General features: G+C 17.0%; 3 protein-coding genes across 3 annotated transcripts, besides 29 other annotated features; 2 read left to right on the top strand and 1 right to left on the bottom strand. All coding sequences in view use genetic code 6, as the record gives it.

The window, feature by feature from the left end:
* Nucleotides 1-443: 443 nt before the first annotated feature.
* On the top strand, nt 444-1,545 carry IMG5_031630 (pyridine nucleotide-disulfide, putative; the record flags this gene model as incomplete). Its single annotated transcript, XM_004039163.1, has 2 exons — nt 444-1,132; nt 1,181-1,545. The coding sequence occupies exons 1-2, from the start codon at nt 568-570 to the stop codon at nt 1,543-1,545; spliced, it is 930 nt and encodes a 309-aa protein (XP_004039211.1). The 5' UTR covers nt 444-567.
* Nucleotides 1,137-1,171: a microsatellite.
* Nucleotides 1,546-1,548: 3 nt separating the features above from the next.
* Nucleotides 1,549-1,606: a microsatellite.
* A 129-nt stretch (nt 1,607-1,735) lies between these two features.
* Nucleotides 1,736-1,784: a microsatellite.
* Nucleotides 1,785-2,195: 411 nt separating this feature from the next.
* Nucleotides 2,196-2,232: a microsatellite.
* A 600-nt stretch (nt 2,233-2,832) lies between these two features.
* Nucleotides 2,833-2,935: a microsatellite.
* Nucleotides 2,936-3,012: 77 nt separating this feature from the next.
* Nucleotides 3,013-3,069: a microsatellite.
* A 114-nt stretch (nt 3,070-3,183) lies between these two features.
* On the top strand, nt 3,184-4,312 carry IMG5_031620 (mt-a70 family protein, putative; the record flags this gene model as incomplete). Its single annotated transcript, XM_004039162.1, has 2 exons — nt 3,184-3,214; nt 3,258-4,312. The coding sequence occupies 2 exons, from the start codon at nt 3,184-3,186 to the stop codon at nt 4,310-4,312; spliced, it is 1,086 nt and encodes a 361-aa protein (XP_004039210.1).
* Nucleotides 4,102-4,148: a microsatellite.
* Nucleotides 4,103-4,148: a microsatellite.
* Nucleotides 4,139-4,197: a microsatellite.
* Nucleotides 4,139-4,203: a microsatellite.
* Nucleotides 4,149-4,210: a microsatellite.
* Nucleotides 4,176-4,229: a microsatellite.
* Nucleotides 4,204-4,232: a microsatellite.
* A 566-nt stretch (nt 4,313-4,878) lies between the features above and the next one.
* Nucleotides 4,879-4,923: a microsatellite.
* A 206-nt stretch (nt 4,924-5,129) lies between these two features.
* Nucleotides 5,130-5,251: a microsatellite.
* A 200-nt stretch (nt 5,252-5,451) lies between these two features.
* Nucleotides 5,452-5,507: a microsatellite.
* A 249-nt stretch (nt 5,508-5,756) lies between these two features.
* Nucleotides 5,757-5,825: a microsatellite.
* Nucleotides 5,769-5,814: a microsatellite.
* Nucleotides 5,826-6,707: 882 nt separating the features above from the next.
* Nucleotides 6,708-6,744: a microsatellite.
* Nucleotides 6,709-6,741: a microsatellite.
* A 104-nt stretch (nt 6,745-6,848) lies between the features above and the next one.
* IMG5_031610 (serine carboxypeptidase s28 family protein, putative) lies at nt 6,849-8,140 on the bottom strand (the record flags this gene model as incomplete). Its single annotated transcript, XM_004039161.1, has 1 exon — nt 6,849-8,140. A coding segment is annotated over one exon (1,290 nt), but the record flags the coding sequence as incomplete, so codon positions are not given.
* A 233-nt stretch (nt 8,141-8,373) lies between these two features.
* Nucleotides 8,374-8,460: a microsatellite.
* Nucleotides 8,382-8,430: a microsatellite.
* Nucleotides 8,418-8,458: a microsatellite.
* Nucleotides 8,420-8,460: a microsatellite.
* A 1,201-nt stretch (nt 8,461-9,661) lies between these two features.
* Nucleotides 9,662-9,715: a microsatellite.
* A 278-nt stretch (nt 9,716-9,993) lies between these two features.
* Nucleotides 9,994-10,049: a microsatellite.
* Nucleotides 10,050-10,639: 590 nt separating this feature from the next.
* Nucleotides 10,640-10,715: a microsatellite.
* Nucleotides 10,664-10,716: a microsatellite.
* Nucleotides 10,681-10,724: a microsatellite.
* Nucleotides 10,725-11,137: the final 413 nt, after the last annotated feature.

Genomic DNA, 11,137 nt, shown 5'->3' with positions numbered 1-11,137 from the left:
TTCCTTTAATTTTATATTTTTTTCCTATATACATAAAGTTAAGTATATTTACTTTTTATTACATATATAATTTAAGTAATAACTAATAAAAATAATACGTAAATAACATAAAAAGATAAAAGAAAAAAATAAATATTAATATTTTATTTTTTTTAAAAAAAAATAAAAACACTAATTAATAATTAAAAAAAAAAATGCTCTCATAAATAATATACAAAAAATTTACAAATAAAAGCCCAATACATACCCAAATAGCTGTTTTGGGTGGAGGATGTGCAAGCTTAAGCTTCGTTTCATAAATAATAAGAGAAAAAGGTATAAACTAACACTAAATAAGAGTTTTTGAACCTTCTAAACTTCATTATTATAAGCCTGCATGGACAATGGTTGGTGGAGGAATATATGAAATAAAGGACACAGTTCGCAAAAACGAAGATTTATATCCAAAACAAATAAACTTCACAAACTTGGCTGTAGTGAAAGTTCTTCCTGAAGAAAATAAACTTTAAACTGAAGATGGAGGTGAGTATACATATGATCATTTAATAATCACATCAGGTTTACTGAATGACTTTGATAAAATTAAAGGCGCTAAAGAAGCTTTAGATGATCCTGAGTGTCCTGCAGGTTCTATTTATGATTATAATTATGTGCTAAAATTCAATGAATTGTGTGGAGATTTCGGAGGCGGAAAAGCTATATTCACTGAGCCTTATAGATCTAAGGAATAATCTGGGGTTCCTAATAAGATTATTTATTTGGCAGAAGATAGATTTGATAAAAAAGGAATAAGAGAGAAAACTACTGTAGAATTAAGAGAAAGCTGTTGATTATGCATTTCCTTAACCAAAATATGCTGAGGCTTTGGAAAAAATATAAAAATAAAAAAATATTAATGTTTATAAAAGCTCGAATTTAATTGAAGTTAATAAAAATAACAGAAAAGCCACTTTCTAAAATATGAAAACTGGGGAAATTTAAGAAATTGACTTTGATCTAATACATATTGTCCCACCACCAAAATTACCGAAGTTTTTATAAGACTCACCTTAAATTGTTGATTAATAAGGTTATTTAGATATCGACGAATATACTTTGAGACATAAAAAATATAAAAATATTTGGGGAATAGGTAAATTTATTTATTTATATATTTATTTATTTATTTATTCATATAAAGGTGATTGTTCAAATATTCCTACTTCTAAAACTATGGCGGCAATATTTAGTCAAACACCTGTAGTTGTAGATAATTTATATCATGTATTGAGTGGAAAAGGAGATTAATAACTTCCTTCTAATTATGATGGATATACTTGTTGCCCTATTTTTGTTGGAAATGGAAAACTTATGCTTATTGAATATAAATATGGGTATATAGCTAATGAAACGTTTATGGCTCACTAGGAAATTCCTTCTTAATTCTTTTATAAATTAAAAAAAGACTTCTTCCCATGGGCTTATTGGAATTTAGTCCCAAAAGGTGTTTGGCATGGAAGAAAAGCTATTCTTCCGGCATTTACTAAGGCTTTTACATCTATTTGAATGTTTATTTTAAAATAATTATATTTTATTTTTAAAAAAATCTATTTATTATTTGAAAATATTAAAAAAAATATCTTTTAAGAAAAAAAAAAAAAATTGTGATAATTTTTAATAATATAAAAAATTATATGTTAATTTTTTATATGTGTTCTATTTTCTTTTTTTTATTATTATTATAAAATTTTATGGTGTTTTTTTTTATTTAAGTAAAAAAGTTTATTTTATAAATAAGTAAAAAATTATGTTTTTAATATTTTTTAAAAAAAGAACTTATCTCATTTTAACATTTAAACATGTTATTTTATCTTTAACAAATATATAGTATTTAACTATATCTATTTAAAAAGTATTTTTTTAAATAATTTTACTTTAAAATTATAATTTTATTTACTTATTATATAATAAAATATATTTATTTATTAAAGCTCTTTATTTAAAAAATACATTAAGTAATTTTCTCAATAATAATAAATTACTTTTTATTATTTGATTTGATAAAAGTCTTTTAACCATTAATATATTTTCTTTTCTTTTTTTCTTTAATTCTAAAAATTAAAGGCTTTCATTAATTTAAGTATTTTATTAAAAAAAAAATAGTGATTTATATCGATTTTTTAACAAATAAATATAAAATATTTTATTGTTCTTACTTTTTTAAAAATTTTTATTTTTTATAAAATATTTTTAATAATATTATTATTTATTTTATTGTTTTCAATTAATAATTTTTATAATAAAAAAATGAAAAATAATAATTTTTCTTTTTGAAATCTAAAACATTATTTATTTTATTAATAAAAAGTTGGTAAATATTCACTAGCTTCACATTTACCATAAAATAAATATTCCTTTAATTCACTAAATTGCATTTATACAGTAAATAAAGTCTTTCTTTCTGTAATTAACTCCTTTGTATTTTACATATTTATCTTGGTATGAAGTATCTACATATTAGTAAAAACTTTATGATTTTTAAATTTTAACTTTTTGAATAAAGCATTTTCTTGTAAATAATTTGTCGCATAAAGTTATATAGGCAGCAATAAAGCGAATTAAAATAAATAAATTTATAGAAATTTTTTACTTTTTACATATATATTTTATTTTAAAAGATAAGTATAATGTATAATTATTTATTTTTATTTTTAATTATATTTTTATATAATTTTAAATTTAAAAATTTAATAATTTTAATTATTTTTCTCTATTATATCTTTTTTATATATAATTTATTTATTTTATAATAAATTTTCTATATTTTTTCCTTTTTATATTTAATAAACTTACTTTTTTAAAAAAAATATAAAAAACTTAAATATTGCTATATTTTTTTATATATAAAAAGAAATAAATTAATATTTGTATTTTTTTTTTATTAAAAATAATAAATAAATTATGTTATTTTAATTAAAAAAAAAATAGAAAGTATATTATATATTTTAAAAAAAATATTTTATAAAATGTTTATTATATATATATTTTATTATATTTATTAATTTATTTTTAATATATTTATAATATATTAAAATAAGATATATAAATTAATATTTAATGTCGTAAAAACCACGTATTCCATCCAAAAGAAATGATTATTGTTAAAATTTTGTAAATACACACGAACGTCCATAAAATTTTATTATGAATATTAGGCCGGAAGAGCGTTTTATAGGTAAAAAAGCAATCCTTTATAAAAATATAAAAACAAAAAATAGAATATCCAAAGTTACAAGACCTTATAAAATATAAAGACGAATTAATAATAAAGAGAAATCACCCGCCTGTATATTTAAAGGAAGATCTCCGAACATTCGATTTAACAAAACTCGGGAAATTCGATGTTATAATAATCGATCCTCCATGGAAAGAATATGAAGAAAGAGTATTAGGACTTCCTATATATAGCCAATAACCCGAAAAATTTTCATCTTGGGATTTAAATGAAATAGCGTCTTTACCAATAGACGAAATTTCTGAAAAACCAAGTTTTCTTTTCCTTTGGGTGGGTTCTGACCATTTAGATCAGGGAAGAGAGTTATTTAAAAAATGGGGTTATAAAAGATGCGAGGATATAGTTTGGGTGAAAACTAATAAAGATAAAACTAAGGAAAATACTGATACATGTCATTCAAACATATTAATGAGAGTAAAGGAACATTGTCTCGTGGGATTAAGAGGAGATGTTAAAAGGGCATCAGATTCACATTTTATACATGCGAATATAGATACAGATGTTATTGTAAGTGAAGAACCACCTTTAGGGAGTACATAAAAACCATAAGAACTTTATGATATTATTGAAAGGTTTTGCTTAGGAAGGAAAAGGTTAGAATTATTTGGAGAAATACATAATATTAGATAAGGATGGCTAACAATTGGAAACCTATTGGATGAAAGCAATTTTAATATAGATGAGTATAATTCATGGTTTGAAGGAGATGTTTTTTATCCGTAAGTGCAGAATTTTAAAGGAGGAAGATATGTTGGAACAACACCGGAAATAGAATAGTTAAGGCCTAAATCACCAAGTAAATGTACATAATAAAATCAAGGAATGGGATAATAATAAATAATTAATAATAATAATAATAATGTAATAAAAATAAATATATAAATTTAAATATATAAACATATATATATATATTTATATATATATATATATTTATATTTTATTTTTATTTTTATTTTTAAATAATATTTATAGATTTAATAAGATTATGATTAATACGGAATATAAAAATAATAAAAACTGAATAACTAATAATATTGAGTTTATTTTATGAATTATATATTTTTTTTGAATATATTGAAATTAGTTTGCTAAAATAAAAATTTAATTTTATGATTTGTATTTTAAAAATCATATTTTTAAAAAATATAAAAAAAAATTTTCATATTAAAATTTTAGAAATAAAATAATTTGATATAAACAATTATATTTATATATATTATTACTTAGTTTTTTATATTTCTAATTAAAATAATATATATTTTTGTTGACAAATGACTATCTTTTTTATTTTTTAACTTAGTGTACTTTTAGTTTTATAATAATTCATTCTAAATTAATTAATTTAGATAATTTATATATATAAGTATATAAGTAATTTTTTACATAAAAATAAATAAATAAAATAAAAATTATGAAAACCATTCCAAAATGTATTATATTATTTTGTTTTTATATATTATTAATATAATGATTATTAATTAAATAAATTAAAACAAATAATATATTTATTTGTTTTTCATATTTTAAATATAATATTATCTATATTTTTTTAAATTTATTCATTTAAATTAATGTAAATTTTAATATAAGGATTATAAATTAATAATATTTAATACAAATAATTAACAAATATTTAATAAACATATTTATTTTTTATGAATTTTATTATAATATTATTTTAATATATTTTTAAATATTAAACTCTAAGAATTTAAAAATAATAATTGTAAAATTATAAAGTATAAAATTTCTATTTATTTAAAATATAAATTTAAAGAACTACATTAATTAACATATTAAATTAAAGATAAAATAAACTATAAAACATCTGTCAAAGCATATTAAAAAAAAATCAATATATAAATAATATATATAAAGTATATATCAATATATATATCAATATATATCAATATATATATCAATATATATATCAATATATATATATATATATATATATATTTAGATATATATCTATATCTTTATTATAATTATTACTAGTTAAATTTGAAATAATACTAAAAAATTGTTTAGTTAAAAACTATAAAGTGAATAACTTATATTAAAGAAATAATTAAATTAGAAAGATTCTTAAAAAAAAACTCATATATTTCATATAAAAAAAAATAAAGAATTAATTAAAATATTATTGAATTAAATTAAAAATTGATTTTTTTAAAAAATTAGATATGTAAATAACTATTATAAATTAAATATTAAATATATATATATAATTTTTTTTTAACTATTATATTAATATTATAGTTTTTATTTAATTAAGAATAAAAAAATAAACTTTTTGAATTATTTTCAATACAAACTTATATATTAACAATATAAAAAAAATATAATATTATATAATTATTTAATAAATTTAATTTAAATTACAATTTAGTTTAATTTTAATTTATTGACTAACATCTTTTATATAAAAATATATTATTATTTTAATTTAATTTTTATTTATTAATAAATAAATAAATATAAATATATTTTAAATTTATATTATTAAAAAAAATTAATTTAATTTATTTATAAAAAAAATATCTTTAATGTTTTTATTTTAATAAAATATTTTTTTTTTTATTTTTTTTATAATATTATATTATTTTAAAGAAAGTTATAAATATATATATTTTTATTTATAACAATTTATATTTTTTTAGAATTTTAAAGAAATAAAAACTAAAATTTTATTTTTTACAAAGTAAAATTATATATAGATTAATTGTAAAAGAAAATTATATATTTTTATAAAAAAACCATTTATAAATTATAAGTTAATTAATTTTTGTTTATAAAATTAATTAAATATATTATTATATATAATAAATTTTAGATATAATTTTGAAAAGTTTATATTTTATATATATTAATCTAATTTTATAAATACTAAAATATTTTTTAATATTTAAACATATATTAGATAATATATTTTTCATAATTATTATTAAATTTTATTTTAAATATTACTTAACTTGACTTTATTTTTATAGAAAGATAATTTTATACTTTAAATTTTCTATATAAATTTATAATAATGATTTTATTTTTTTTAATTATTAAATAATATACAAAATTAATAATTAAAGTTTAAAAAATAATAAATAAATATAAAATTTTATTATTATTTATTTTTAATGTTATATTATATTTATATAATATAATGTTGCATATAAATAAATATAATGAATTTTAATAATTATCTATTATCATTATAAAATTATTTATTAAAAAATAATAAATATTGTATATATAAAAAAATATTTTAATTAAATTGTATTTAATATATATAAATAATATATTGTATAAGATAAATTAAAAAAAAATGTTTATAATATTTATTATCAAAATTAATGTCACTAATAATATTAAATTTTTTTGAGTAAATTTAATATATTTAAAAAAATCTAAATTAAATATTAATATTATAAAAAAAAAAAAAAAAATATTAAAATAAAATAAAATATATTCTAAAAAATATAATAATAGAAAAATATTTATTTATTAAATATAAAAATATCTATAGTATATAAATTAAATATATATATATATATAAATATATAAATAATAAATTTCAATTTTCCTCAAAACTTTAATTATTATTATTTTCATAAAATCTAATCCATTTTTTAATATAAAAAATCTCTAATTTTCTTCCTTAAATCACACTTTAAGGATCTCCTTAAGCCGGTAATCTTAAATCATTATGATGAGCAGCTTGTTCCATATAAAATACAGGTAAATTTTCATTTATAAACTAAGTAGGAGATCCTCCACTCCATGGATCAAGCATTCCATTTGAAAAGAAAATATTAGAAAATCCTTTCATTTCTTGATCATTTCTTCCTCCGTAAAAATTAAGCGCCCAATTTGGATTCGGGGAAACACCATAAGCTTTTCTACAGTTTTATTTGTAAGTTTCTAAATCCCAAGTTGAGTTATAAAACATATCTGTTTTTCCATTCGAAAACATCGGCAAAACCATATCTGCGCAGGATAAAATGTCCCATCCTTCCATATTATCATCTGATACTGTTTAATCGGCTTAAGATATATCTGCGCAATTATTTTTTTAATCGAAATCATAAAGAGTCCGTGTAGAATTCCTAACAGCTGAAAATAAATCAAATACTGATGACTATTAAGTAATATTTTGGAAAAATATACACGAAAAATTAGCTGGCCAAGGCGGTAAATGCTTCAAAAAAGTAGTTTCTTAAGGATAATTAGTCATAGCCATATAAGAATAGGCATTATCCATATAATTTCTTAAGTTTAAGACATCAGTGTTGTTTTTCAAAGGCTAACACAGCCCCATTGCTTATGAAATTTATTAAAAAATATTATTTTACTCCAAAATTTTGTTCTTTTCATTTAATAAATTCTGCAATATTTAATAGGCAGTTTTTATTTTGTCTCTACAAGGATAATTATTAGTTATAATCTAAAAATATTTCGTCTAATCTAGATTTTCACGGTTCAAAAATTAAAAAATAGGAGCTGAAGCAGCCAAAGATGCATCAACTAAATTTGGAAATTTCATTCTAATCCAGGCTGCAAGCATGCCTCCATAAGAACCTCCAACAGCGATTATTGGACATTCTTTTTCTTAACATTAGAGGGACTTTTTTATATATATAAGGAATTCTACATAGTCACTCAAAGCTTATATTGAAGTTAAATATTAATTATTTCCTTTTTAAAGTGATGTTTTTTCGTCACCAAAAGGCTATGATTCTCCAAAATAACGATGCTCCATGTATAATACTAAGGCTTTTAACTCTTTAGAAAGAATCTAAGTTACAAAACCGGTATTTTTATAAAACATTTCGATAGGACCTTCATTACCGCAATAAAATATAATTGGACCTTTTTTATTGTAGGAATAGTTTTAATCGTTTATAAGATATTTTTGGAAAAAAGTTAAATTCTATGAGAAAGAAAAATGGTCTATGTTTTAAGTAAAGAAATTTATTCGATATTCTTAGGATAATAAAAGTATTATTAAAATTTAAAGAAAAAATAATATAAGAAAATTCATTTTTATTTATACAATAATATAATGTTTATGCAAAATTAAATTTTATGATAAAAATAAATTATAATTTATATATATATATATATATATATATATATATATATATATTTATTTATATTTATTTTTTTTATTTATTTTATTTATTTTACTATTGTTAAATTTTTCTCTATATTATTTAATTGTATAACTATTTTTAAAATATTTAAAATATTCTATATATTTTTATAATTTAAATTATTTTAGTTTTCCATTTACGTATTTTTTTTTTACTTATTACTATTTAATTAAATATTTTTAAATTTACAAGTTAATCATATTACATTAAAATAATTATAAATTATTATTATATAGACATTTATATATTTTAATTAATTAAAAATTATAAATATATTAAACAAACACTTTCATAAATTTATAGAATATTAATTATATTTATTTATTATTATAGTTGAAATTTTATATATAAATCATAAATATAAAATAATAGAATTTTATAAATATTTTATATATAATAATAATATTATATAAATTGAAAAAAAAAAATGTCAACTTATATAATACAGATTAAAAATATAATTTTTTATTTATTTATAGAAATACAAAATTTCGTTTCATTTTTTTTCAATAATAAAGCCTACTGCTACATCTAATACAACAAGTGTAGTCGATGGATAAAGTTCAGTTTTTTATTAATATTTTTATTAAAATCTATTTTAGTTTTCCAATAATTATACTGATTTAACACCTGCAATGTTATAACCTATATTTGTTAGAGCCAACTTGGCTTTATTTTAAGCATCTTAAACTGCTTTTACTATAAGATTTTTTCTTGTATTATTAACAGTGCTAGGACTTACGAAGAAATTAATATAATCGACAGTTTACATACCATTAAAAATTGCAATATCAATAACTTATCCAGCAAATTTAATTAAAGAAGAAATAACTTTAATGGTATTTATGACTTAATATCCTTAAAATATTTAATCTTTTTAAATAGATTATATAGATAAGCCACCTGTTGAAACAGTTAAACCAACAAATTTTTTTAAAGCTTTTTAAACATCATTTATTATTAAATTATTTTACTTTAAAGATTCTATAATATTTTTATTTAAAGTTACTAAAGAAAATTATACTTCAAATTGGTTTTAATTTAAATAGACAGATGCTTATCCTTATATAGGAAAAAGTTAAGCTTATAGATATGAAAGCTTTTCACATTAACATTATCCTGTATTATTATTAAATGGACAATAAAAGTTACTATTTGATTAATTTAAACTATCATTTTGTTTGTTTTAATCATTGTTTTTTTATTCAAAAGTATTATTAAGTTATTAAGATGAATTATTTGGTTAACCAGAAGTATCATTTGGTTAGTCAGAAGTATTATTTGGTTATATAGACTTATTATTTAGTTAATTAGTTGTATTATTTTATGTATTTTCTTATTTTTAGTTATTAGCTGTTTATGTAAAAACTAAAGCTAATAAAAATATTACTAATAAATATTTTTTGGCCATTTTCTTTTTATTTTATATTAATTTTAATTAAATATATTATTTTATATATATTTTTTTTTTGACAATTTAATATTTTAGTCTTTTTTTTTTTTTTTTTGATAAAATTTCACTTTTTTTTTTAATATTATAATTATAATTTTAATTTTCAGTTTTTATTTTCTATAAATTTTCTCTATTTTTTAATTATAATTTTTCTATTTTTTATAAATTTAACCTATTCTTTTATTTAAAAAAACTTCATCTATTTATTTTTAAATTAAATTCCGTATTTTTAAATTGAATAAAAAATTATAAATTTAAATTCTTTATCTTTTTTTATAAAAAATGATATTTATGCTGTTTATTTTATTTTGTTAACTTTTTCAATTTATAATCTGTTAAAAAAATATAATTATAAATATTTGAATTTTATTTATTATTCAATCAAAAGTATCTCCATTTATATTTAAATTAATAATTTTTAAAAAGATATTTTTATTATTTTATTTTCTATATTTTTTATTTTATTTGTATAATAGAAACGAACAAATTTTAATTTTATTTTACGTTATATTCATTTATATATATATATAAATTTTTTGATTTTATAAATATTTTAAAAGTATTTTTTTTAATTGATTAATATTTATTTAAATATTTACATATAAAATTATAAAATAATATAAAAAATATACTTTTATAAAAAAAACTCTTAAATTAATTTATAATTTTGATTTAATAAAAATACAAAAAAAAAATATATAAATTAAAATATATTAAGTAAAAATAACCGAAAATTAAAATATAGATAAATTACCTTCTATAAAAAAAAAAAAAAAAACACGAAAAAAATAAAATAATAATAAAAAATAAAACAAAAATAAAAAATTAAAAAAAATGTAAAAAACTTTATTTTTAATACTATCAATAATCCTAATATCTTCTTTTGCCGATGATAATGATGAAAAAAAGGCTTTATTATTAGCAAATCCTTGCCAATGTGAATAATGGAGATTCTATACACCTGACCCTGTTTATGTATAAGGATCTGCCAATTTAAAAATAAAAGCTACTTAATTCATAATTGTTTTTTCTCACGAAACTTTACATCTTAATGCTGCTAAATCTTTGGCTTTAAATAATGATGTATTAAAAAAGGTAAATGATGCCTTAAAAGCTTAAAAATTTATAAAATAATTAAATATTTCTACTCCTTTCTTTACAATTTAACCTAGTTTTAAGTATGTTGTTGATTAGAAAACTTAAATTGGTTCAAACGTTTTCGAAGGTTATAGAGTTAAATAATCTCTCTAAATTAAT

Source organism: Ichthyophthirius multifiliis (genome assembly GCF_000220395.1).
Source record: "Ichthyophthirius multifiliis unplaced genomic scaffold scaff_1120509249777, whole genome shotgun sequence".
NCBI classification, from domain to species: Eukaryota; Ciliophora; class Oligohymenophorea; order Hymenostomatida; genus Ichthyophthirius; species Ichthyophthirius multifiliis.
This window is presented reverse-complemented; position numbering and strand designations above follow the sequence as displayed.